The sequence below is a fragment of the Sardina pilchardus genome, chromosome 9 (assembly GCF_963854185.1).
Source record: "Sardina pilchardus chromosome 9, fSarPil1.1, whole genome shotgun sequence".
In the NCBI taxonomy this organism is placed as follows: Eukaryota; Metazoa; Chordata; class Actinopteri; order Clupeiformes; family Clupeidae; genus Sardina; species Sardina pilchardus.
The window spans coordinates 28,969,269-28,996,853 of record NC_085002.1 but is presented as its reverse complement, the minus strand read 5'-3'; the positions used below and the strand labels follow the sequence as shown (position 1 = coordinate 28,996,853).

General features: G+C 47.7%; 1 protein-coding gene across 1 annotated transcript in view; it reads left to right on the top strand.

Moving 5' to 3' along the window:
- ca16b (carbonic anhydrase XVI b) overlaps positions 1–26,359 on the top strand; it is a 69,970-nt gene extending 43,611 nt beyond the window's left edge. Inside the window, exons 6-29 of the mRNA XM_062544623.1 lie at positions 1,983–2,049; positions 2,464–2,621; positions 4,700–4,895; positions 8,456–8,640; positions 9,138–9,246; positions 9,537–9,586; positions 9,896–10,649; positions 11,227–11,365; positions 15,717–15,808; positions 17,708–17,799; positions 18,632–18,728; positions 18,914–18,996; positions 19,111–19,245; positions 19,491–19,625; positions 19,910–20,076; positions 20,960–21,095; positions 21,249–21,395; positions 22,431–22,524; positions 22,824–22,900; positions 23,410–23,538; positions 24,156–24,302; positions 24,466–24,608; positions 24,977–25,112; positions 25,371–26,359. Of these exons, the coding sequence (XP_062400607.1) occupies positions 1,983–2,049; positions 2,464–2,621; positions 4,700–4,895; positions 8,456–8,640; positions 9,138–9,246; positions 9,537–9,586; positions 9,896–10,649; positions 11,227–11,365; positions 15,717–15,808; positions 17,708–17,799; positions 18,632–18,728; positions 18,914–18,996; positions 19,111–19,245; positions 19,491–19,625; positions 19,910–20,076; positions 20,960–21,095; positions 21,249–21,395; positions 22,431–22,524; positions 22,824–22,900; positions 23,410–23,538; positions 24,156–24,302; positions 24,466–24,608; positions 24,977–25,112; positions 25,371–25,511 (3,609 nt within the window). The 3' untranslated portion in view covers positions 25,512–26,359. The remainder of the gene's footprint in view (positions 1–1,982; positions 2,050–2,463; positions 2,622–4,699; positions 4,896–8,455; positions 8,641–9,137; positions 9,247–9,536; positions 9,587–9,895; positions 10,650–11,226; positions 11,366–15,716; positions 15,809–17,707; positions 17,800–18,631; positions 18,729–18,913; positions 18,997–19,110; positions 19,246–19,490; positions 19,626–19,909; positions 20,077–20,959; positions 21,096–21,248; positions 21,396–22,430; positions 22,525–22,823; positions 22,901–23,409; positions 23,539–24,155; positions 24,303–24,465; positions 24,609–24,976; positions 25,113–25,370) is intronic.
- The last annotated feature ends 1,226 nt before the right edge of the window (positions 26,360–27,585 follow it).

The window sequence follows — 27,585 nt, the reverse complement described above, 5'->3', positions numbered from 1 at the left end:
ACACACACACACACACGCTAACACCGTGCACACACACACATAAGCACACACTATCTCACACACACACACACACACACACACACACACACACACACACACACAAACGTCTGTTCACATATATTATATCATAGGTTCTCCAAAGCAGTCAACTTTTGCTATGATGGCATCACACTCTTGGCACTTAAGGTAGACACTGCACTGGGAATGACTTTCCAGCAGTCCTGAAGGAGTTTCCATACATGTCACTCATGTTCATGGAGAAGCATTCCAGGTTACTATTTCATTACTGTAATCTGGTCATGATGCCAATAGTGCACTGAACAGACATGGATCTGAGCCATGAAACCTATTTAGTTTTTTTTTTTAAGTATACATTTTTTCAGGCTTTTTGCCTTTATTTGTATAGGACAGTAGAGAGAGACCGGAAGCAAGCGGGAGAGAGAGAGACGGGGTGGGATTGGGAAATGACCGCAGGTCGGACCCGAACCTGGGTCCCCATGGCACGAGCGCTGTAGCCTGTTGCGCCACAGCGCCCCCCCCTCCCATTTAGGTTTTTAACAGAAGAAAAAAGTATGTTTCATGAATCAGATTCTTCAAGTTAGCCTCCGTAGTAGTGTAGCCAGCTCTAGCACACACACACACACACACACACACACACACACACACACACACACACACACACAGAGAGAGAGAGCCCAAATGCTTTTTTAAATGAAATTGGGGCACAGGTGCTTTGTTGTATATATGGCTGTATTTGGCCATTGAAGTAATATATCTATAGCATGAACTCTAAACGTTCTCCTTTCCCATGCTCGACAACGCCATCACTTATAACTATTAGCACCATGGAGTGCAAGGCGAGCGTAGCTGCTGTTGGAGCAGTAGCAGTTGTCCCCTCTATAGAGGCCCTGGCCATGCGTCTTACTGATGAGGCCCTATCTCTCTTATGGGCTCCCAGTGGGGACATATTAGCTGTTCAATCTCTCCAAACGTACACTAACATCAGACACTCTACGTGGCTCTCTGCCCTCTCCTTGCATCTGCTTGGTTCATTATCGCTCCATTAAAGGTGCTGTTTGCCATGCTATTTTTTCCTACCTGCAATGGAAACACTTAAAAATAAATTTGCCTCGCGCTTCACATGAGGGGAAATGCCAGTGGCTACACAGATGCCATGTTTTCATTTTCCAATTGCCATAAATCCTCACAAATGTATGGCTCTGACATTACATTGTCACCACAACCATTTTTATTCAACCGCAAGTTTGTTGTGTGCAAATTTCAATAATTTACCCTCGAACAGCCTGCAAGAAGAAATGTGAAACATTCAGCTGTGTTTGATCAGTAACATATTGTAATGTAATACTGTAATCTTTACTCGGTGAAGAGCCGTGTCTCATCACTAACATATTGTAATGTAATGATCTTTACTTTGGGATTTCACACAAGCCACACTGTGGGTGATTTTTGAGTGATTTTTTCCACAATTCACAACCATCGTTTTCCCACGAATTCCCACATTTTTCTCATTCACAATAACAGGATCCATTTTTCCCCATTTCTCTTCTTCACAATATCACTTACAGTAGAGGTGTCATGTCTGTGTGTTTGCCTGTGTGTTGTGTTTGGCAGGTGATGGTGTGGCCTGCCTTCCCAGTCAGTGAATTAAAGCATACATTAACCATGTGCTGTGGAGATGGCTGTCATTATCGAAGAACCATGGGATCACATAGCATTTGGCCTTTTGTAATGAAATGACAATATTTTTAATGTATGTTATTCTTTCCCAAAAGGTTATGTTTCCTCCGGAAGTTGCATCTGGTCTTCATTGACAATAGATGTACCAACTCTCACCCTGTGTTCTGTGGTCATCTATGCGCTATGTAGCCTACTGCACTATAGTGACTAGTCTAATATATAGAGTGGCTGTTGTGAGCCCAGGATGAAATGCTAACGGTTGTCCATGTGTGGCCTGTCCATAGGTGGGGAAGAAGGACAATGTGGCAGTGGAGCCCATCATCTCAGGCCTCAAGCGAGTGGTCCATCACGGTGAGTGGCCATAAAACAACGCTCTTTGGGACTCACAGGGTGCCAGTAAAACCAGATCAACCCAAGCCTAGTTACTCAGATAGGGCTGCTCCGCTTTGGCCCTTGTGGAAACAATATTTACAGGACTGCAAGAAGATTACAGATAGCAAATAAGAGTGGAGGTGCTGTGCCAGTGGCGTGGCTGTCCCTGAGACGCTGCATTCTGCCCATAAGGTGCCGCGGGGCTTACTACACATTAGAGATAAACGCTTTAGACTGGATAATCTCGCCACGCGGCCGCCAGGAATAAAAGATTTAGATAGCCGTGGGGGGATCAGACTGCATCCTCCAGCGCCGCTAGCGCTAGCCAGGAAAGGATCCGGTCTGTCTATTCCCCAGTGACCTGTGCTTTCCGCTCCCCCTCCCCTCCCCCAGAGAAGGAGACCTTCCTCAGGCCGTTTACGCTGCGGGACCTGCTGCCGTCGTCGCTGGGCAGCTACTACCGCTACACGGGCTCCCTCACCACGCCGCCCTGCAGCCGGGTCGTGGAGTGGATCGTCTTCAGCCGGCCCGTGTTCCTGTCACACCAGCAGGTGAGCAGCCGCCTCCCCCCCCCCCCCCAGCCTCCAGGTACGCTCCTGCGTCCGCACCCCGCCACAGCCATTAATCTTGTCTGGGCAGCCAAGGTTAGCGCCGAGTACTCCGAGTATGATGTCGCCCCACTGTTTAACTCTCAGGCCTACAAATGGGCTTTTATCCGGGAGTGCATATATAGCGTTAGGCTGCTTGCAGGTGGTCTTATGGACCTCTGGAGACACGCCTGTGTGAATAGGCTTTCCCCCTCGCCACGTCCCAAACACGGCAGCGCGATTCATCTTCAGGTGTGACCCATTACTTGTGGCAAAGTCGGACTTCGGTAGGCATGCCGTGGCACACATGGGGCATGGATCTGAAAGCAGAGGCAACGGGGAAGTGCTTTTCCTGGGCACTTGGTTAACTAGATTGGGCCTTATTACTGCCACTCAGCGATGTTTTACAGCAAATTAGCCAATTTGAGAAGTCCAATCAGACTGTGGTATTTGCAGACCAAAATGTTAGCTCTCTAAGCAGTGTGTGGCACTGAGCAGATTGAACTGTCTTCTTCAGTAAATGTGGTCATGCTTAATTTAGCAGTTTTACGAAATGCCAGGGATTGTAATGTAATCAGCATGATGAGAGAAGCTGTCGTCCGTCGATCTAAAATGCACTTCAGTTGCTTTATGGGCTGGCGTATTTACATTTGAATAGCAATGTCTAATAGCTAACGTCTATTAGTGTTCATGTCAGTGCATCATAACCTTAGATATCGTTCGGCCATGTTCTTTCAATGAACGAGCCCGGCTTGTCTGCTGAGACAATGTAACATGACAAAATAAATGGCAATGATTGCCTCCTCTGCAGTTGTGTTCACAGACTCCTCAGACTCCTGTCAAAGCAGTGGAATTATAGTAGCTGAGAATTCAGATCCTCTCTATGCACAAGCCAAATTTCCGCCGTGTCTTGGAAGACGCCTAAAAAGAGCTCTCAGTGTGTAGGCTGGATTGGATGAAACAAGATTGATCTGTTTTCATTGATACAGAGTTGCACCCAAGTGATTGATCATGGCGATGATGATTATTAAGAAAGCCGTACTGCACACTGTGCACTGCACACCAGGTGGTCTTCTTCACCGCATGCTGGCAGTGCCATTTTATTGTCTTCTATGCCGCTTTGCTGAAGCTCAAATAGATCAGACCTCACCCAGCTCCAGACAGCTTCTTCTCAGTGGGGAGAATAATCCGAGTCCCCTTTGTTTTGGCATGCCAAACGCCATTGTGTTGTCACCGTTGACCAATCTCTACCACGCACAGGACACCTCGAGTGATTGTGTATGGATAGACCTTAGTCAGCAGCATAGCGAGTCAAGACCGTGATCACCACTCTATAGGACTTTTCCAATCGGCTGAAAAAAGAAACTCTTCCGTCTCTTGTTGTGAGAATCATAAAAGGACAAAATCATAAAAGGACACCATGATCATTGCGTCCCACGCAACAAACCAACTCTTTTCACATAACTCCTCTTCATAGCCTTCCCCTCTCATGGAAGTCTGTACATGGTTCTGCAAGCACACTTTCCCTCATAAACAAGATGTTTTCCTCTGTTTGACTGCTTGGCGCAGTCCAGTTGGAGCTGAACCAAAGCATGTGGATTTATGCTGCAGGATAGGATTCTTGATATACATCTTCGACTTTATTGTAGAGCTTATTTTTTTTTATTTCATGGCCATACTTACTCCGACAGAATACGTGAACATGTCTAACGTGTAAAATGTATTTTTCTACATTTTACAAGAATTTCACCGGCTGTTCCATTTCCATTCCCTCACCTCTCTGACTGCTGGCGTGGCGACTCTCCTCTCTGCCCGGGTGCCCTTTCTCATCACAGCGCTGTGTTGTCTGCCCTTGGGTGCACTCTGGTGCTATCTAATTAAAAAGAACTTGATTTGACACACAACAGTTCCCTTTCAGACATTCAGACTTGCCCTCTGTGACCCCGGCTTTTCAAAGCCCCGGCTCGTTCGGTGAGGCACTCGGTGTTTTCCTTTTTTCCCCCCTCTCCCTCTCTCATCGTCTCTCTCTTATGCCCACTTAGCTGGAGGCCTTCTACTCCATCTTCACCACGGAGCAGCAGGACCACGTGAAGTCGGTGGAGTATCTCCGCAACAACCACCGGCCCACGCAGGCCCTGGACAGCAGGCAGGTCTTCAAGTCGGCGGTGAAGGACGCCTGGGCAGTAGATCCCCTGATGGACAGCTACAGTGGGCCCACAGGCACGGAGTCCTCCAAGGGTAAGATGGGGGTTGGTGGTGCTAACAAACACACACACACAATGCAAGCATACAGGAATGATCTTGCACTCCTGACCTTTTTCCTTGGGAAAGTTATGATTGTAGTTTTTAGTATTATCTTGAATTTACAGAAATAACTAAAAAAAAAATGGTTGCTTTTGTCCATCCTCCATGTGAAGGGGAGGGCATGAAAAGTGGGTCAGTCCAAATAACCTGTGTGGGGAGCTGCACTGACTGAGCCTTGGAATAAGATAAGCTATTGAGCTAGGTGGTCGTGCTCCAGATTAAGGAGACAGCTGGACCTGAGGCGACGGCGATGGATGTTAGGAGACTCAGAATGTGGAGGCTGCACTCCGTGTTGTGATGGATTGAAAAGCTCCATATGTCTCTACCTTCCCAAGACTTCCTACGTTGAACAGGAGGTTTTAGATAAAAATGAGCGGAACGTAATGTTCTGGTAAGGTTTCCTCCGGAGGATGAGCTGACTGTTCTACACTCCCCCCCCCCCCCCCTCTCTCTCTCTCTCGCTCTCTCTCTCTCTCTCTCGCTCTCTCACTCTCGCTCCTTTACTTCTGCTGTGTGCAAATGGATGTGCTGTGCCCACGCTGAAGGCCGTGAGAGATAGCCTGTATGTCCAGAACCTGCAGCCTTGGCCTGCCCTGACCAGTGCACTTGCAGAGAGCCCCAGCATCACGTACAGCAGTGACAAAACCACCGAAATCCAGTTCAGCGCTGGATCACGGGGATACATATCACCCGTGACAAATCTCTATATAGATCTACGAGATTGGAAAACGTGTTTAGTTAATCTGCCCTAGCCTCTCCAAGTTAAGACACAAGATTGTACACTAGATAGCACTCCTCTCTTTTCACATCCTTTGATGGCATCCCACTTCTCCTTTACCGCAATGTCCTCCTACTGCTGCCCATTGTCAGAGTTATTTGATAAAGAACAAAACATTCTTGTTTTTTTGGGGCGTCCAAGCTGTATCTGTGTGATGAATGGGGGAGATGCTGGAGCCTTCTGTAGCTTGCTCCTTTAAATGTTGGGCTTTTGGTCCCACCCTGAGCAGAAAGAATTGATTGTCAGTGGTTATGATGAAGTGGGAAGTGCTGTAATGGCACCCAAGAGGCCGGGTAATCAGCATTAATATTCACACTAAAAATAAAACCCATACGAATGGAAGCTGAGATACCAAATTGCCATTGTGGCTTTTGCAAGTTGACAGAGCCTTGTTTTCAGCAAAGCTCTCCTTCCTCTCTCCAAGCTCCCCTCTGCCTCTCTCTCTCTTTCTCTCTGTCTTTTTTTCTCTCTCTCTCTTTCTCTCTCTTTCCCTCTGTCTCTTTCTCTCTCTCTCTCTGTCTTTCTCTCTTTCTTTTTCATCCTCCTCAGAGGAGAAAAAACAGCACAACAGCAAAACGGAGCTCTTTAGTGCAGAGGCTGATGGTTATCACAGGCTTCATTGTTATCAGTGGACTAATCAGGATAATTATGAAGGGGCTGATGAACTTGTTGGTGATCACAGCGTCACTGATCATTCCTGCTAACAGCACCTGCCCTGCTGTGCGCGCCTGTCTGCAGGTGCTTTTGGCCTAATCACCCCCGTACCACCTTCCCCATTACACCTCCTTCACTCCCCTATTTACCCACACACACACACACACACACACACATACACACACACACACACACACACACACACACACACACACACACATATACAGAGACAGAGACACATGCACATACATACACACACACTCACATACACATGCATGCACACACACACACACACACACGCATACAAACACACATGCAAGCAAGCACGTACGTACGTACGCACACACACACACATACACACATACACAGAGACAGAGACACATGCACGCACCTACAGTACGATACACACACACACACACACACATACACATACAGTACATGCACACACACACACACACACACACACACACACACAAAGCCCATTCATATTATTTCTATATGTGCTACATGAAAGGTCACTGAAGATCCATTCAGATTTGTGCAATATACAGTTAGCTGGCCCCAGGATAACCTTGTGTACTTCTGTGTTCAGTGGAAGCATTGACCGTCTGGTTATGTGTCCAGTGCTGTGAGTAAACTCAACTGCAAGCGGTGCTTTCAGTCACTGCTCCATCCGTCACTATATCAGTACCTTTAGGACTGCTGCCAGCTTAGTTCTCATTACGTTGCTCTAACACTATTACTTCTATACTACCCATTAGAAAAGTCTGTAAAGTTCATGTCAGACCTGGATTGTTTGTCATCTTTTTTGTATAGTATATGATAACATTGTTTTAATATAAATAAATATGCCCCTTTTCCTACTCAAATAAAAATATATGTGTTAGATTGAATTCAGCTTTATTGTCATGTATCACCTGCCTGCAAGTTGAGGGGCAGTATGCTATTTTAGTATGAAATATGTTGGCACTCTCTTAACCACAGATATATCATGTAGGTACAACATGTATGTGTCCATGTGATTCCTATATACAGTACGTCTTACAGACCTTTTCTATCTGGCTGGTGCTCTCATTTCCATCCCATTTGTGTCCTGTGGAAAGATGCTGTTGCCGATGGTGATAGTGGTGCTGAGAGAGGACGTCATGATGTAGATATGGAGTGTGACGTTGGAGGAAGGAGGGGGGGATGCTTTTGTAATGTCCTGCCTGCCATGGCCAGTGTTGCTCTAGAGCTACCTGGAGAAGAAACTCAGCAGGCCTCAGGTCTGCACTGCCACCTAGAGGCCAGAGGGTGCAACAGAGCCTTGCACCACCACCCCAACCCCCCCCCCCCCCGCCCCTGCTGTGGTCTCCGTAGCTCAGATGCACACAGCAGAGAGGACGACGGCCTTGAGGCACTTTTATATGAACTCATGCATTATTTTCCCACTTTTGAAGCGCGCTGCTCTGAAAAACATTTTAGTGAGTCAGACCTCAATAAAAGATTTAGCTTTCGCTCAGGGCGACGCAGAGACCTGTGTGCCTCATACTTCTGGCACAGCTCCCTGCGAGCGAGCGAGCGAGCGGGCGGGCGAACAGGCGGGCCGGCGAGCGAAACAAGCCACGCTAATTCTCCTCATTTATCTCCAACCAGACGACCGCTAATCGGATGAGTGCAGGATCTCACTCCATCCTTCTCCATGGCTCTTTTGTCACACTGGCATATGACTCATACATTACTGTTGTGTTCTCCCTCTCTCTCCCTCGCTCCCCCTCTCTCTCTCTCTCCCCGTCTCTCTCTCTCTCTCCCCATCTCTCTCTCCATCTATCTATCTCCCCCTCTCTCTCTCTCTCCCTCGCTCCCTCTCTCTCTCTCTCTCCCCCATCTCTCTCTCTCCATCTCTCTCCCCGTCTCTCTCTCTCTCCCCATCTCTCTCGCTCCATCTCTCTCTCCCTCTCTCTCTCTCTCCCCCATCTCTCTCTCTCCATCTCTCTCCCCATCTCTCTCGCTCCATCTCTCTCTCCCTCTCTCTCTCTCCCCCCATCTCTCTCTCTCTCTCCTTCCCTCTCGTCTCCTCCAGTGTGCAGCAGCACGCCGGTCAACATGAGGGTGTACTCGCGTAACCAGAGTGCCCTGGAGGTGCACTGGGACTGGCCCTCCAGCGTGTTCCACCCGCCCATCATCAGCTTCATGGTGTCCTACAGCTGGGTCAAGGACGACGTGGCCTACGAGAAGACCTTCACCAAGACTGGAGACCATGACACAGTGAGTCTGGAGAGAAATGGAAAAGCACCCGCACACTGTTGCTGCTGCTTCCGAAGTGAATTTATTGCACAACTTTTTGACTAATGTTGGCATTCATCAGACCAGCATTGGTTCTTGCGGGTACTTGCAGGTTCTTTTTCATTTTTCACGGATCTATTTTACGCTGCATCTGCAGTGAGTGTGTGGGGACATGGAGATGCCTGCCTACACTGATGGCTTTGAGTAGGTGTGTGTTTTTATTATGATGGTTTTGTGAGTCTCTCACTCACCCCATTCAGAAGGCATCCCTGTTAGGGCCGCTATTTTGGGGCTTGTGTTTGTGCTGAATCAGCTTTTTGTTTACATTCTTCCAGGAAATATTTGAAACTGCTACTCTACGCTTTTATTTGCAGAGTATGAATATCACCTCTCTGTCTCTCCCTCTGTGGCGTGTGTGTGTGTGTGTGTGTGTGTGTGTGTGTGTGTGTGTGTGTGTGTGTGTGTGTGGCTTCCTGCAGAGGGCAGTCATTACACACGTCTCATCAGACATCCTCTATCTGTTCCGAGTGCAAGCTGTGTGTCAGAAGGATCTCCGCAGTGACTTCAGCCAATCGTTACTCTTCAGAGGTAGCCAACTTACCCAGTACAGAACAGTATTTCCATATAGCAAATGGTATGATACAACATACTGTTTGTCCAGAGGTTTCCCTCATATCCTGTATGTGTCCATATAGGCACAGTACATTGTATAAGTACTGTATATATGCTCTTGATCCTGGGAGGGAAATTTGGTTTCTGCATCATTGTGCGGTGTTTCTTAAAAACCTGCCTAGTGGCAACCTAGTGACAATTGCCTACTGATGTTGGATTGGTCGTGTCTTTATGTTCAAATCTGGTTGTTTTGTGTTTTGTCGTAGCTAATACCACCAGGCTATTCGAGGGCTCCAGAATAGTGAGAACAGGAATGGTATGTATGAACACGTCTCCTAATTCCCTCACTTAGTCCCGTCACCATGATTTTGCACGTCACCATGAGCTTCTCAGCCCTCCTCTCATCCCTCCCTTGCTCCTTCTGTCCCCCTCTCTCTCTTTCTCTCTCCCTTCCGATCTTCATCCTCCCTTCTGTCTCCCTCCCTCTCTGTCTTCCCTCTGCTCTCTCTCTCTCTCCCTCTCTCCCCTCCTGTATCTCTCTCTCTCTCACACACACACCCACCCTCCTTACCCCCTCTCTCTCCCTCTCTCTCCCTCCTGTATCCCTCTCTCTCTCTCCCCCCAGCCTACGGTGTCTCCAGCCTCCTCAGCAGACATGGCCCCCATCAGCTCGGGCTCCTCCACGTGGACCTCCTCCGGCCTCCCCTTCTCCTTCGTCTCCATGGCCACGGGCATCGGCCCCCCGTCCAGCGGCGGCCAGGCCACGGTGGCGTCGGTGGTGACCAGCACGCTGCTGGCCGGCCTGGGCTTCAGCGGAGGGGTCATCTCCTCCCTCCCCGGGTCACTGTGGTCCACCCAGGCCCCGCCGCCGAGCCCCAACCCGACACGCCAGGCGCCCGCGCCATCTTCCGAGACGGCAGCGGCGCCCGGCTCCGACAACGCCATCCCGGCCGAGGGCAACGAGGTGCCCGTCCGAGACGGGCAGGAGAAGGACGCAGACGACGATGAGGAGGAGGACCGGGATGAAGGAGACGAGGAGAAGGGCGACGAGGAGGAGCGGAAAGAGAAGAACAAGACGGACGCGGAGCGGGGAGACGGCGCGGGGAGAGAGACCGCCTCGCCACGCCCCACCTCCTCCTCCTCCGCAGCGCGCGAGCGAGACGATGGCGGCCCCGGGACGCCGGCGCCCCCTAGTGACCCGGAAGACCAGCTGGAGCAGATGACCCCGCGCTCGCCGCTGGAGCGCGGCACACTCGCCATGTGGGAGGAGGAGAACAGCACGGCCGACATGCAGCTGCCCGCCAGCCCCACGCCCACGCCCACGCCCCCGCCACTGCTCAGCTCCGACCACAACCACTGGCCCTTCTCCATCCACCCCGGTAAGACCGCCACCTTTACGGAGCTCCTCCGCTCTCCTCTCCTCCCATCCCCTTTTCCTTCCTCTCATCCCCCTCTCCCTCTCCTCTCCTCTTCCCTCTCTCCCCGCGCTGGTGTCTACATGGCTAACATATGCCGTACAGACACCATTTAGTCTCAGGGAGTACCGGAGTGGCAATTAGAGGTGTTAACGAGGCTCCTTCATTACAGTTTGCCCTTTCTGTTTAATGAACACAATGATTTATCTTGGAAATAGTGCGCAAGCTTCCTCACAAGCACACACACACACACACACACACACACACACACACACACACACACACTCGCTGCCAACTTTATTTGTTGTAATGAGGTGGCAGCATCTGCTGGGGTGCCGCGTGTAGAGGCTCATAAGGGGGACGTTATCGCCTCCCCATCTCCCCGCTCGTTGTTAGCTCACCTCTGGAGAAAGCTGCCGCGTGTGTCTGAGCTGTTGGCTGTCCCTTCTCTCGTCTCTTTTGCTCTTGATGCCAGTGCTCTGTCATATATGACGGCTTGTCTCTGATCCGTGCTTGCCCCCTTGTGCTGCCACCCCTCCAGACGGGAGCAGGCTCCTGAACATGACCCGTAGCCCAGTGTCCATGTCGGGCATGGTGGAGTGGCTCATGCCCCTGATGGTGGTGTCCGTGCTCACACTCTTCTGCCTCGTCCTGCTCATGATGGTGCTGGTGCATTGGAGGTGAGTGCTCTTTTCTTCTCCTCTCTTCTCTTCTCTTCCCTTTCCTTCTCCTCTCTTCTCCTCTTCTCTCCTCCTCTTCTCTTCCTCCTCTCTTCTCTTCTCTTCTCCTCTCTTTTCTTCCCTTCCCTTCCCTTCTACTCTTCTCTCCTTGCTTCCCTTCTCTTTTCTTCTCTTCTCTTCTCTTCTCTTCCCTTCCCTTCTCTTCTCCTCTCCTCCTCCTCTCTCCTCGCTTCTCTTTTCTTCTCTTCTCTTCCCTTCTCTTCTCTTCTCCTCTCTTCTCTTCTCTTCTCTTCCTTTCTCTTCTCTTCTCTTCCCTTCCCTTCTCCTCTCTTCTCTCCTCGCTTCTCTTCTCCTCTCCTCTCCTCTCATCACTTCTCTTCTCTTTTCAGGGAGCATTAGTCCTAGTAATTTACAGATGAGAGACTACATAGTCTATAGGAACTCTCCTGTATGTGCCTGTAATGTATGAATAATGTATATTTTTAGAGTAATTGTGCAAAGTCCTCCATAGCTCCTTCTAAGTCTCTGTAATTGCTGCTGTCATTACTTATACAAAAGTACAGTGCCACTGTTCTAACTATGAAATTGCTATCTATGGAATTGGGCACTAGATGAAAGTGACATTATTGAGTTTTTCATGGAGAGTTTTATTTCCTTTTAAATGGAAAGTGTCCCATCAATCATGAGTTTGACCTCTAACACAGAGCCCCACACACCAGTGCAGCTGCTGCACCTTCAGCCTCCTCTAGTTCCACATATCCACCCCAACCCTCCACACCCTCCTCACACTCCTCACCCTCCTCACCCTCCTCACCCTCCTCACACACCCTCCACACAGAGCCCTGGAGGAGAGCCTGCACCATCTGCTCCTCTCCTCTCCTCTCTTCTCCTCTCTTCTCTTCTCTTCTCTCCTCTTCTCTTCTCTCTTCTCTTCTCTTCTCTTCTCTTCTCTTCTCTTCTCTCCTCTTCTCTCTTCTCTTCTCTTCTCTTCTCTTCTCTTCTCTTCTCTCTCCTCCTCTCCTCCTCTCCCATGGCCTCCCTAGTCCACTCCTGTCCCGTTCCTGCACTGGCCTCGTGATCTCACAGCACGTTGAACATGCAAGGTGTGCAGCTCAGTTTTTGCAAAAAAAATCCCTCACACACACACACACACACACACACACACACACACACACACACACAGAGTGTCCTCCATGACTGCCTCTGAGAGGGGAGGGGGGACTCTGGGGGGCAGCCATGTGAGGTCCAGAGAGGTAGAGAGAGGGATGGAGTGAGTGCCAGCAGAGTGGAAGAAAGAAGGGATAGAGAGAATGGAGGGGAGTCAGAGAGAACGCGAGGAAGGAAGAGAGGATGGATGGAAGAAATGAAGGAAGGTAAAGAACTCAAATGAAAAGACAGGAAAGAAAGAGCGAAAGAAAAGAAGGAAGGTGTAGAAGCATGAAAAAGAGAAGTGAGTGCAGAAGGAGGTGTGCCAGGCTGGAAAGAGAGCAGCACACTGACTGAGACCCAAACGGAGCGGCGGAGCGGGCACAGCTGGTGCCCTCCACAGAGTGGCAGTGGCAGCCGCCGCAATTAGCCCAGGCCATTAGAGCCAGAGATGCAGAATGCACACACACACACACACACACAAACACAAACACAAACACACCGCCGCTAACGCACGCTCGGAGCCAGTGTCCCCCCCGGGTCAGAGGCGCTGCTCGCTTACACACTGGCCGCGTCTCATCCACCTCCGGCCTTTTCATCTGGGCCGGCGGCGGCCTCGCTGAGCGGCCCCTTGATGTGCGCGGCGCTACGTCCACGCCGGCTAATGAAACGTCCCGCTAATGGAGGACCGCGCAGATGAATGGGGAGACGGCGGCGCTGCTGCTGAGACTTCATTTGGACGCGGCGGCGTGATTTATTCTCCGCCCAGCGCTATGTGACTCACTCACTCACGTCCATTTGTGTGGAGTTCAGTTCCCTCTCTCTCTCTCTCTCTCTCTCTCTCTCTAGAGAGCGCACAGAGCAGACGTGAATGAAGAGACGTCGGGGGAAATGAACCAGTGGCTAAGCTTACAACGGGGTGTGTGACTCATCAAATAATGAAGGCTGTGGAGCAAATGAAGCTACATTTGCATGTGACTAGATAGCTAAGCCGTGGCAGTTGTCTGAGACCCAGAACATTTACATGCGTTTGCCTGGCTGGATGTCTGTTCATAGAGAGCACTAGGCCATGCTTTATTTGCTTGTGTCTGATATTTGAGTGCAGACTGTTTGTAGAAAAAGTCTGAATTACGTGTTACATTTGTTGTCGATTTGTTGTCAATTAGTTGTCATTACATGTGGTCAATCTCAGTGGTGACAGGAGAAATTGGGGGAGGGAGAAATAGTCAGTATGCTTCTTTCTCTCTGCTAGCACCTCCTCAGCGTTGAGGAGCTAGAAGACTCCTCTGTGTTTATTAATAGCCACTGTTAGATTGGAGCGTGGCAAATGGTAGACGGCTCCGCACGGTGTAACCTACATTTGATGTTGCTGGCTGTGAGAGCTTTTGATGGAGTTGGAGTTTAATAAGGCTGTAAGAAGGCAGGGTTCCATCTGGATAGCTTGAAGGCTTGTGGAGTTTGGGCAAACTCCCAGATGCCAATTAAGGATCAGCAGTATGCCTGCCTCATTTCCACGCGTACATACACACACACACACACACACACGCACACACACACACACACACACACACACACACAGACTTCATGACTTCATTGCTGAGGACTAAATTCATTTCCACAAAGATAGAGTGAAAGAGACACAGAGAGAGAGAGAGAGAGAGAGGGAGAGTGATGACAGAAATAGATGAGAAGCTGCATCCAAGTCAAAAGTTGTCCCCAACATGGATGCTCCGCCCTCGGTGGGCCTGCTGTGTGAATGGGGAGGGGGGGACACCCTCCCCTCTCTCAACTCTGCTGGAGACAGGAGGGGGCGGGCACTGCTAGATTATCAGCCCAGCCTCCACCCACCTATCCCCTGTCCCAACCCCCACCCTCTCCCCGTCAGCCTCGCATCACAGGGGGGGGTCGAGGGCAGCAGAAAGCAGGGATGTGATGGGATCCAGGGGAGGTCCCCCCCCACAGACACACACACACACACACACACACACACACACACTCTGTCCTTCCTCCTCCTCCTCCCCATCAGTCGTCTCCTCACTCTGAAGCTGGGCTCTGCAGGCTATCACCGGCCCTTTCTCTCTCTCCCTCTCTCCCTCCCTCTCTCTCTCCCCCTCTCTCTGTCTCTCTGTGTGTCTCCCTCTCGGCGAGCCTCAGCTCTCCAACAGCCATGACAGGCATCTGCTCTCTGCTCTGCTGGAAGTCCAGGTAGGGATGGAAGGTGAGCGGGCGGATGGAAGGAAGGAAAGATTGAAAGAAGAAAGGAAGGGAAAGAAGGAAGGGAGGAAGACAGGAGAGGAAGGAAGGAGAGAGGGGTGGAGAGGCGCACGGGTGCTTTAATTAGCCCTGTTTGCCCAGGAGTAGGAGGTGCAGGCGGGGATGTGTGTGTGGGTTCGTCCGTGTGGCTTGTGGAGGCATGCAGGACGAACAGATGTGTATACGCAACCTCTGACGGCCTGTGGCGGTGTAGGAGTTACTGTACTGTTGGGATGCAACTTTGCTCATCTGGTAGCTGCGCGGGTGAAGATGCTTGGCTTTTTTTGTATCACTTTAAGTGTACTTTTCCTAACTGTTTGTAATGTTTTTAGCTCAGTTTTTAAAAGTTCCTGCGTGATTGCTTGACGTCTTCATTATTCATTAAATTGAATGTCTGGGCTGTGTATTGATCTGTTTTAGAGGTTTGTTCTGAGCACCGTAAAATGGAAGGGATGTTTTTGCTCTTTGACAATGAGATGAATGCTCATCTGGCCATAAAGAGAGAAGTCTGAGACTGAGACTTAATGGTATTAAAGAGAATAGAACTCTTTGACAGTAAGATGAATGCTCAAATATGACGAGTTAATTTGGCCATGAAAAGAGATCGCTCAGACTTAATGGTTTTAGAGGGAACAATGCTCTGAGGCACTATGTATTAGTGCCAGCTGTGTCAGTATGTTGGCATCCATTGTTTGTACTTTCCTCTTAACCTTCTTTTTAAGGTGGAGACTGGCGAGGAGCCATTTTATTGCTCTCTGGCTGTGGCGCTTGACAGTGAGAGAGTTAGAGACTAAACATGCACGTGTGTGTGGATGGGCTCTTGAGCGCTGCTCCGCTGGCGCTATGCAAATGTTCAGCCGAGAGGGCGATTAAGGACACGGCGCCCGCGAGGCAGCCCTGAGCCCTGGGACTAACGCGCGGCTTCTCTCTCCTTTGTCTCGCCTGTGCCCAGGAGGTTCTTCCAGAGCGCGCATTTCTTCGTGGAGGACAGCGGCTCCCCCCGCCTCGTCTCCAGCGACAGCTTCCCCGTCCTCTCTGTCCAAGGTGAGTCCAGTCCGCCCACTCCTCAGGCCACCTCTTTAGCCCTTGAATCACATGTCCTGTACAAACATTTAGCATTTACGACGAGCAGCAGGACCCTGAGAAGCCCAGTAAATAATAACTCTTCTGACTTTAGATGTATCACATTTGAACAGGTAATATTTATTTGTTGTCTTTGTCATGGATATATCCAGACCCAACCTCCTCACAAACAGCAGCATAAGTCACACAACTTGTGTGTGTGTGTGTGTGTGAGTGTGTGTGTGTATGTGTGTGTGTGTGTGTGTGTGTGTGTGTGTGTGTGTGTGTGTGTGTGTGTGTTTGTGTGTGTGATGAACTGATTAAATTAGCCTTAGGTGTGTTTGCACGAGCGCGATTAGCGGTAGCGTGCAGCATCCTGAAGCGTCTCCACATTTCACTGTTGTGATTTGCTCTTGGGTTTAGTGTGTTTGTGTTGGGGCTCTGTGGGGCGCTGCGCTGATTACATACACCACTCTCTCTCCGGGGGAGTGGGGGGGGGGAGCCGAGGGGGCCTTTGGTTCAAAATGGAGGGGGACGTTCTGTGAGCTTTTTCATTCATTCCTGATGGCCCAGCCAACTCCCACAGCTGCCATCAGTATTGGCTCCACATCCATCCCCCCTCTTTATTGTTGTGTGCCACTCCTGACACAAGCCTCCGCTGCTCTGAGTGACAACTCTATATATTACTGTGCCCCGGGGGTAAACGCCGCCATTAAAGTTTACCACTCAGCGCCACGCCCGGTGAGAGTTTAATGCCTCCGCAAATGTGAAATTACTCGATGCTCCATGTGAAAATTAGAGGCGTAACAACTTGGAAAAAAAACAGGCGATGTGAGATTGGCTAGAAGCGCACCTCCAGAAGACAGGTTATTAGGGGAGCTGAGGGGCCGCTGATGGAGGGGCCGTGCTGCAGTCGCACGCAGTTAAGCCTTAGCTTTGAAATCGCACCTCTGATAAGACTCGTAAAGATTTATGAAGCCTTCTGTCTCGGCGTTATGGCCCATTGTACTCTGCAGCCCTTATATTATATCAGGAGCCAGAGCCCGTGTGCTGGCTAACGCCTGCTGGATGGAGGGATGCAGGAGCCCTTCTGAAACCGACTGATTGGGAATGCAAAGGAAACGAAGGGGAGGATTGGATGAGCGTTGGATCAAATAAACCCACACACACACACACACACCCTCTCTCACACACCTGCGAACACAGACGCATAGACACACACATACACACACACACACATACACACACAGAAACACACACACACACACACATACACACACAGAAACACACACACACACACACACACACAGAGACACACACAGACAGACACACACACACACACACACACACACACGCCTGTGCCCTGTGCAGACGGTGTGTGTTTGTTCAGTCTGACTGCCCCTGGCCCCAGCTGTGGGTGTGCAGCATCCTTAATGAGGTGGAGGAGTCCGGCGCGCGCCGAGCCCCCTCACCCTGGACGTGCCTCCGCCACTGCACCTCCTCCCTGATTGATGCTGTCGCTACCTAGCTGACGGGGGGTGTGTGTCCCACAGATGCTACCCCTGCATAAAAGCCCCAAATTACCCCGCCAGCCCACACGATCTGTGTCACTGACGTCTTCCTTTAAAGCCTCCCCGCTCACATCTCCGGCTCGGCTCCGTCTGCCAAATCTGTGTGTGTGGCCAAGGGGTGGAGAAAAAAGAGTGGAAATGTTCCGAGCCGAATTTGTATGGATCCAGCGTCCACGAAGCAGCCGGGTGATTTTTTGATGTGCAGGCCTTATAACCTCATCATGATCGAGAGCCTCAAGGATGCATTCTATCAAAATCAATGTCTCCAGTTTTTGTAAACACAAAAACACATGTCATGTCTTTATTACAGATGACCAGGAGGCTATCTCTGTCAGCCAGTTCCTCAAACATGTCATGGAGCTTTACTCCAACAACCAGCGGGGCTTCGGCGAGGAGTTCGAGGTGAGCGGAATACAAACTCTTTGGTGGCTGGTGAATTGGAAACATGTTTACAGACAATTGACTCCGAAATTGGTAGAGGAGAATGTGTGGAACGGTGTGTGTGTGTGTGTGTGTGTGTGTGTGTGTGTGTGTGTGTGTGTGTGTGTGTGTGTGTGTATGTGTGTGTGTGTGTGTGGGTGTGTGTGTGTGTGTGTGTGTGTGCGTGTGTGCATGTGAGTGTGTGTGCATGTGTGTGTGTGCATGTGAGTGTGTGTGTGTGCGTGTGTGCATGTGAGTGTGTGTGTGTGTGTGTGTGTGTGCATGAGAATGTGATGGATGTGTGTGTGCGGGTATTTGTGATGGGATGGGGCGCAGATGGCAGAAGGTAGGGGTAATTAAGGGCTTGAGTCTCATTAAAGCGCTGCTTCTCACTGGTTGGGTTGGGTGGAAGAACAATGGAACTAGCCAGGCTGTGGCCCAGAGTTCACCCCCCTCACACACACACACGCACACACACACACACACACACACACACACACACACACATCCCCAACCCTCTCAGCCAGATATGTTTAGAGGGACGCTCGTGTACAGCCAGACTGTGTGCCTCCATGTTTCTAGGCCTTAAAGTGCTTACTCAATGTGTCGTCAGCTAGGGCATATGCACCCTTTCTGGGCCAATCCTTTTGATCAGCTGTTAATTATTAATCAGAGTCTCTCGTGCTCCTTTCACTCTGTCTGTCTCTCTCTCTCTCTGTCTCTTTCTCTCTCTCTCTCTCTCTCTCTCTCTCTCTCTCTCTCTCTCTCTCTCTCTCTCTCTCTCTCTCTCTTTTGTCTATCCCCCCCATGCCAGGAGGTTCAACATTGCGCAGCAGACATGAAGCTGGTGGCCGAGCATTCCAATCACCTGGACAATAAGCACAAGAACCGCTACATCAACATCATTGCCTGTCAGTGCAACTTCAAACTTTCTCTGCTCTCTTCTCTGCTTTTGTGAGAGCTTTCTAATGTATTAGTCACGTAGCATTTGTATCCCCCTAGCCGATCCCATAGCCGTGCATTATTTAGCACAAATTCATTTCATCGCAGTGGGTCTGACGAACTTCTTTTATCTGTTGCGGCCCCTATCACGCAGACGACCACAGCCGTGTGAAACTGCAGCCTTTGTGCGGAAAGGACTCCAAACACACAGACTACATCAACGCCAACTACATCGACGTGAGTGCGGTGCAGCTTTGCCCCAGCTCCTGCATGCCACGGGTACGCACTCTTCAATTGAACATGCAGACTAGCTGCCCGCGCTGACGTTTGATTTGCTCCCTCCCTGGTCAGGGCTACAAGAGAACAAAGGCGTACATCGCGGCGCAGGGGCCCCTGAAGGCCACCTTTGAAGACTTCTGGAGGATGGTGTGGGAGCAGAACACCGCCATCATCGTCATGATCACCAACCTCGTGGAGAAAGGCCGGGTAGGCGAGCGTCTCTCAATTCCACCTTTTGCCTTTCGCACAGAGCTATCCTTTTTATTGTCAGTACGGTACGCTTTAAATATGAATGCGCCATAGCCTATGATGTTTTACTTTGTATTTTGTATTTTGTACTGTTTCCAAAATCAATCTGCCCTACAAGATTTAACAGCACTGAGTGTGATTGGATTTTCAGTGCTTTTGGTGGAGCTGGCTAGGATGCTAACATTCGCCTTTGTCTTCACTAGAGGAAATGTGACCAGTACTGGCCCAGTGAGAACAGTGATGAGTACGGCAACATTGTGGTGACCCTGAAGAGCACCAAAGTGTTTGCCTGTTACACAATCAGGCACTTCCTTATACGGAACACCAAGGCTAAGAAGGTCAGTGGAGACTCCTTTTCATTCACTATTCAGAAGCCATTTTGGCACTCACATTCCAAAAAGAATGACAAAGGGATTTTATTGTTTTATTAAAAAAAACATTCCAGGGTGTTTGCATTCTATTTTGGAGAATTCATTTTCTTGTTTTTCGGTCACTCATATACACAGTCTTAGGATAAAAGTAATTTGGGATAAAGGCACATAGACTTCAGGTGCATCATTTCGGCATGTTGATGATCTCATGATGGTGGATGTGCTGTACGTATGTCACTTCCTCTCCTCAGGGGCAGAAAGGGCGGCCTCACGAGCGCCCTGTGGTGCAGTACCACTACACGCAGTGGCCCGATATGGGCGTGCCGGAGTACACGCTGCCCGTCCTCACCTTCATCAGACGCTCCTGCGCTGCCGCCGCCGCCACCGCCCGCATGGGGCCCATCCTGGTGCACTGCAGGTACCGCTGACCGCCTCCACCAGTGGTTCTCAAACTGTGGTACGGGTACCACTGGTGGTACGCGGACTCTCTGTTGGGGTACTCAGGGAGTCTCCAAGATGTTTTATTTCATACAAAATAATCACTTCAAATGATATAAAAAATATTTATTATGTAATGATCGTTAAAAAAAATCGTTAACATTAAACTAGTTTTTATCTTTCTTGAAAAGAACTAGACAAAACAATGCAAAACGTAAAATATATTATTGGCCTACACTACTGTATTTTAATGCTGGTCATAATGGTGGTACTTATTGTGAAAAGTTTGAGAATCACTGGCCTTGACCACACTCTAGACCAGACAGGGCCTTGGCCACTGCAGAGAACAAAACAGATACATGTATATTCTCTCCAATGCACCAATGCTCTACTGTCCATTGGTTTCGTATTTGACAATCTCCCTCTGTTGACGTGGATGCTCAAGCATAAGGGCCTGTGTCCACCAAACACATTTTTTTTGCACCAACGTATATATAAGTTACAAATCCAATGGAGTTCAGCGTAGGATAATTTTACTGCAGAGTATGTTAACCAGTGAAGAAGAACTGTGATATTTTTCTGCTGGTGTAAAATGTTGTCCCAAATCAGAAATGCTTGTGGGTATTAAGCAAGAGCCTCTGCTTTGACAATTAGATTGCAGGGATCTCAAAACTCAGAAATCAACATAACTTTGGGGGGTGACATTGAAAAAAGACTATAAGGGTTGTGTATTATTATGCTAAAAAGTACAAGGGAAAAATTGCTTGGCGTACCTACCTACCAGCTAAGCATTTTGTAGTTTGACACTGATACAGACGTAACCATGTTATGGAGGCATCATTTATCTCCTCTGCTCTCTGCAGTGCTGGGGTTGGCCGGACCGGCACATACATTGTCATTGATAGTATGCTGAAGCAGATGAAGGACAAAGGCACCGTTAACGTCCATGGATTCCTGAAACACATCCGCACCCAACGCAACTACTTAGTACAGACCGAGGTATGTGTTCTGGTATCTTGGCAATTTGAATGGCTTCCTTTGCTTTTTTTGTGTGTGTGTGTGTGTGTGTGTATGTGTGTGTGTGCAACATGATCCTTCTATGTAATATGAAGACAAGCAATTAAAAGATTAGTATCGCCACACCTTCCCCAGGAGCAGTACATCTTCATCCATGACACCCTGATGGAAGCCATCTTGGGCACAGAGACCGAGGTGCCTGTCTGGCAACTTCCTGCTTACGTCAGCAGCCTCCTCACGCCGGACATGAGCTACAGGTCCCAGATGGAGCGGCAGTTCAAGGTAACCATGTGCACACACACACCAGACACGCGTGCACACACACACACACACACACACACACACACACACACACACACACACACACACACACACACACACACACACACACACACACACACACACACACGCACACACACACACACGCACACACACACACACACACACACACACACACACACACACACACACACACATACACAAGTTGTGAGTTAGGAAGTTGACTTTCAAAAAGAAAATGTTCATTATGATAACAAAATCTGTCATTTCTCATTTGATTTAAGCCAGACAGACACTGTGAGTTTGGTTGAGTTTTTGCCCAGATTCAGTCAAACTAACTTGAGAATTTGGCTGTATTCCGAACGTACACTGTGAGCACAGCAATCATGACTGACTGAAACGTGCAATGAGAGTTACTATTTTGCATGTGACTGAGAAAAAATTAGTCTGTTGTGTTGAGTATTTACTTTACATGTATTCACTAGAACTAGAATCTATTTGACATCACTCTGAAAATGAAAAATTTATTTGAAGCTGTGCTTCAGCTTTATAGAACTGACACAGAAAATGTCTCTCTGTAGTAGTTATTATATATAATATACTATATTATACTGTATATATGTATATATATATATATATATATTATATACAGCTTTAAATGTATGTAGTTCCTACCGACACATACCATTGTCTTACATTGTCCTACATTTTGTGCTCAGCCAGCTTAATGAGCCCTGTCAGGTACCCCTCAATCCTAGACAGACCTGGGCCTACTTAGTGCTGCCTGAAACGCAGGTGTCAGACATTCGTCCTCGGAACCCTGTCTTTGTAATGATTGGTTCTTTGTACGAGGAAGAGCCTTACAGTGCAAAGTGGTGCACACTTTCAACTAAAACACGGGGGGATGTCAGAAGGGAAACAGGATAATTATGATGGTGGGAGAGGAGCGATGTCTGCCCTGTGTGTTTTTTTTCTCGTCTTAATGGCAGACCGAGATGCCCGAGGCTAACTAACTCCTTCCCTTCCCTTCCCTCGCAGCTGGTGATGCAGTGTAACGCTCACTTCGTGGACTGCTTCAGCGCGCACAAGGACTACAACAAGGAGAAGAACCGCAACTCCTCCGTGGTGCCCTGTGAGTGGTTTTAGCTCATTAACCTTTCTGCCAGCAGCCCAATGTCATTGTTTTTTTTATCATTTTATTTCCAGAAAACATGGAGACTTTGGTCGTCCTACCAGTGTTGGGTGGATAAGTGGGGAGAGAAATGTTATAACAAAAATAGTAAAAGAAAGAAAAAACTCTGGACCTCTGTAGAGTTTAAATCCAATGTTTTAGTGTTGTGTGAGATAAGAGAAATCTTCAGCTGTGGGCTTTGCTATCTCTGCCCCAGACGGGGGGGTTTTAATTGGTTGTTTGGCTCTCTTGTGTCCTAGCGGAGCGGGCGCGCGTAGGGCTGGCACCTCTTCCTGGCATGAAGGGCACGGACTACATCAATGCGTCTTACATCATGGTACTTACGGGGGCACACACGCAAACCCTCTCTTGCTTTTGCTTTATCAATGTCTGGCCTCGGCCTAATCCACATGTCCCACGTTGTGTCATCTGGATGGATCATTTTAAGAGACACAAGAAGTAATTGGTTTAAAGTTAGTTTTGGGTAAACACAATTGTAGAATCCACATGATGTACTGTAGAGGGCCCTAATTGTAATGGCAGACAAAAAGTCTGTGAAAAAGAATTCTCGTGTGTGAATTTTAACTATATTTAATCATGTGGCAGGTTGGAGTATTGAGCTGATTAATGTGGTTCAGGTCTTGACCCTAGAGTTAAATTAGCAATTGTTTTCTTAAATTTGCTTTAGTTAGTCTGCTCAACGTTCAAATTACGGATTGTGATGCTGTAAGTAGAGTTAGGAGCGTTGCCCCTATGTTCTTGACTGACCTGTCCTCTCCCATTTTGTTCTATCAGAGACGGTTGAAAAAGGGTATTTAAGTATCTTTGGTTCTATTATTTGAACAGGGTTATCACCGTAGCAACGAGTTCATCATCACCCAGCATCCTTTACCCCACACAACTATGGACTTCTGGAGGATGATCTGGGACCACAATGCTCAAGTCATTGTCATGCTTCCAGACAACCATGGCTTGGTGCGCATACATTTAAATATGCTGCAAATCTTTGTTAAAGGTGACATAGAATGGAAACCATTTTTGTTTTGGTTTTGATGAATTAGGAGAGGTTGTGCATAACCAAAGAGCTATCATGAACATGAGGCATGGTTGTGCCCTCCTTCATATAAAAACATTGAACTTAGAAATTGCCACTAAAAATGGGCAAATTAGAACAAAGCCTACTTGTGATATCAAATATCGCAAAGCCATTGAAGTTCAATTAGGATTGCCAAAGAGGGCAACATTTAGTCAAAAGGACCATTTCAGCACCCAGCCTAAATAGAAAGTTTTAATTGGGCTTGTAAAATTGCAATTGAGTTTATTTTTTATAAATCAGAGATGAATATATATCTTAACATCAGAGAACACATAATACTCGATTCATCCATTCTATGTCCTCTTTAAGGAAAAATGTTTGATAGCAGTATACAGTAGGCCTATATGTTATATGAATTCCAGCCCTGAAATAACTTTATAGCATTTTTGGTTTTTAGTCTTAGCAGTGTGAAGAATTTGGATGGAATGGTTTGTTGTGGTAGCTGGAGTTGTGTTCCTGAGGGTGATGTTTGTGTACTCTCATTTCGTCCCTCCAGACAGAGGATGAGTTTGTTTACTGGCCCAGTCGAGAAGAGGCCATGAACTGCATGGCGTTCACCGTCACCCTTATCAACAAAGACAGGCTGTGCCTTTCCAGTGGGGAGCAGATCATCATTCATGACTTCATCCTGGAAGCTACACAGGTAACCCACGAGTCTCCATCTTCAGCGTTCCCGCACACACCAGCATTTTTTACAGTGCCAAAATGTGTGTGAAATAACCAAGACCAAATAATGCAGACCAAAAGAATGTGCTCACTGTGTGTATTCTTGTGCGTCTGATTATTTCACTTCCTGTCTTCCCCAGGACGACTATGTATTAGAGGTGCGCCACTTCCAGTGTCCCAAATGGCCTGACCTGAATGCTCCCATTAGCAACACGTTTGAGCTGGTTAACATAATCAAGGAGGAGGCCCTCACCCGAGACGGACCCACTATTGTCCATGACGAGTAAGTCACAAGGAGGCGTGGCCCCGACACCTTTTCCATTGATATTCATAGTGACCACCGCTGATAACTAGTCCATGTCCACCAGAATGAATAGGATCCGGGTGTCAGATTGAGCACCCTTTTGTGTATAGGCAATGAGAACTCCTAAAGTTGGTTCCACCCAAAACCGTTGCTCTCACTGTGGTTCATGTTTTTGATTGGCTGTTTACTTTAATTGATGCTCTTACAATGTTATCATATTGTTTACTGTTATTGTTTATTATTACCATAATGTAAATGACTTTATAAGTGTCTGCTATGTAACCATAATCATAACCATATCCACAATGACATTCCGTTTGGATGACACTGATGGGGTCTTGTTGCAGGTACGGAGCGTTTTCGGCCGGCCTGCTCTGTGCTCTGACCACGCTGTCCGACCAGATGGAGAGTGAGAACGCGGTGGATGTGTATCAGGTGGCCAAAATGATCAACCTCATGAGGCCCGGCGTCTTCACGGACATCGTGAGTATATGACAACGCAGCTTTTGACATGAAAGTGTGAACACAAGCTCTTCATTGAATACGTCGACTTTAGTCATAGTATGTTATTACAAGAATAGTACTTTATTCACGCAGTGGTGCATGTGATCAATCCGATCTGCAGCTGAACTCTTATGCACTTACATTAGATTTGTTCTCCAGTAGCACTTACAATGCTAATCAGGTTTATAGTTTCACATGAAGATGTTTGAGCATGATTTCCGTGTCTGTGTGTTTTAGGAACAGTATCAGTACCTTTACAAGGCTATGCTCAGTCTGGTCAGCTGCACGGACAACGGACTCTGGAACCTATATGCCGAGAGGAATGGCATAGCAGTCATCACAGACCACCCTGCAGTGAGCATGGAGTCGCTTGTGTGAACAACGAACAAGAAAAGCATTTCTTGAGGCCTTTTTTCTGAAGACTACTGGTCAAATGAAAAAAAAAGAAAAAAAAACTAGATCCAGTGACTTTTTCTACAGATTATACAGATGAAAAGGAACTTTTTGATATTTATTTTTGCTGCTTTTTGTTATCCTGCTGATTGTCTGTATGTTGTTGTACTGTTCACAAAACAAAAATGCAGCTCTGTCTATTTTGCACTATACTGTCAGTGTTACTGCCTATACATGGTCAATTACAGACTGTGATGTCCCAAAACAATGGATGAGCTCTGTTTGCCTGTCCATCTCCGGTGGTCACTGACTGGAAGGAGTCAACACTGTCGAGTTTGACAAGGACAAAGACATGGATGACCGTCCCATCTCATCCCAAGCAGCCCCACGTACAGCACATCCTAGCAGCCGAACACTGCGTCTGACATGCCACTGATGCTCCTGGCCCACCCACGGCGAGAGGTCCCAGCGTTTTAGCTCAATGCTGTGTTTAACCATCTCAATAGACTATTGAGAGGAAGTATGACATGATATCATCAGAATGTACATTTCTCACTTTCCAAATTGGGGAGCCGAAACAGGCCCTTTTGGTTGGATAAGTGTTTCTTTTGTCTTTCATTTTATTTTGATATTTATTTGAATAACATGTTTCATTTTATATCTAATATATGTTTTTCTAATTAGTATTATAACACATATATGGACTTTACTGTTTTATGGCAAAGGTTCTGTTGTTTTGTAAATATAAATATATTGATCATGTCTACCTGTATTTTGTACATTGCAGCTGTGCTCTGTTCCACTATCAGTAATATATTTTATTGAAAACCGTGGCCTGTACTATTTTATCCCTCTCTGTAAGGCTATACCCGCAGGTGGTGTTTGCCTATAAACTGTGTGATATACACTTCAAAGACAACATGAAAAGGTTCAGACAGACACACATATGTGTGCGCACACACACACACACACACACACACACACACACACACACACACAAACATTCAGTCTGAAAATCCTAAACCAGTAAGATGCACAATGTAGTCAGGGCCCTCTCGCTTGTTTACCATATGTCCCTTATGTCCTTGAGCAACAATAATCCTCCAGTTAATGCTATAGCATCCATCCTACATGGTAATAAGGAGTAAAGATTAGCCATTCATACCAAGGATTTGATTTTTGCTCAACTGATATTAATCTTTATTTTCATAATTTTAGGCTTGACATTTTTAATCACAGCACAAAATTCTGAGATCATACATATTTTTCCTAATATCAGCTCTGCCAAACAATAATGAGTTAGAACATTCTTCATCGCCCCAAACAATTATGACTACGAACATTAACTTTGTAATAGCTTTTCTTGATTCAGTGGTCAGTCAGACATAAACTTGCTTATATAAGACCGCGAAGGTCGTAATAAATCAGACAGCTGCTACTGGAATTTAGAAGATGACTGCCCTCTAGAGACAACCATGAGGAGCACTGCATCTCAACAGAATAAGTGTATTGATTTCACCAGATGCCACAAAAGCTGTTGTTTCTAACCAGTGCTAAAGAAAACCTTCCAATCAAAATGAACATGGTCAGATAAAATAATTTACTATGATTTTAAAATACCATTTCCATGAGATTCCAATTGATCTTATTAAGTTTAATCCTATACTCATTTCAGCTATCATATTGTGATGAAACAACTTGATGAAAACTTTAAGTCAAAGCTGCTGGTGTTGTTGGACAAGCTTATGCTGACAAAACACATAAAGAAAGGCAAACACCATACTGAGGGGATCATTCTTGGTTAGGCTGGAAATTGCGTTTTCTCAACTGAAAAGTGAACTGAACTGCATTTCGTAACACACACAATGTCAAGCTGCCTAATGTGCCTCTACTCCGCTTCTCAATAAAACTGATTCAACTTCAGCAGCATTCCCCATGAATTACCTGATAGCCTATGTGTGTGTTATCTACGGAAGGTGAGGTACACTCTCTTTATTTTTATTTGTTTCGTGTTCCCCACCCCCACATGTCAGCCCTTTAAAGTAGCCTAACACAGGCT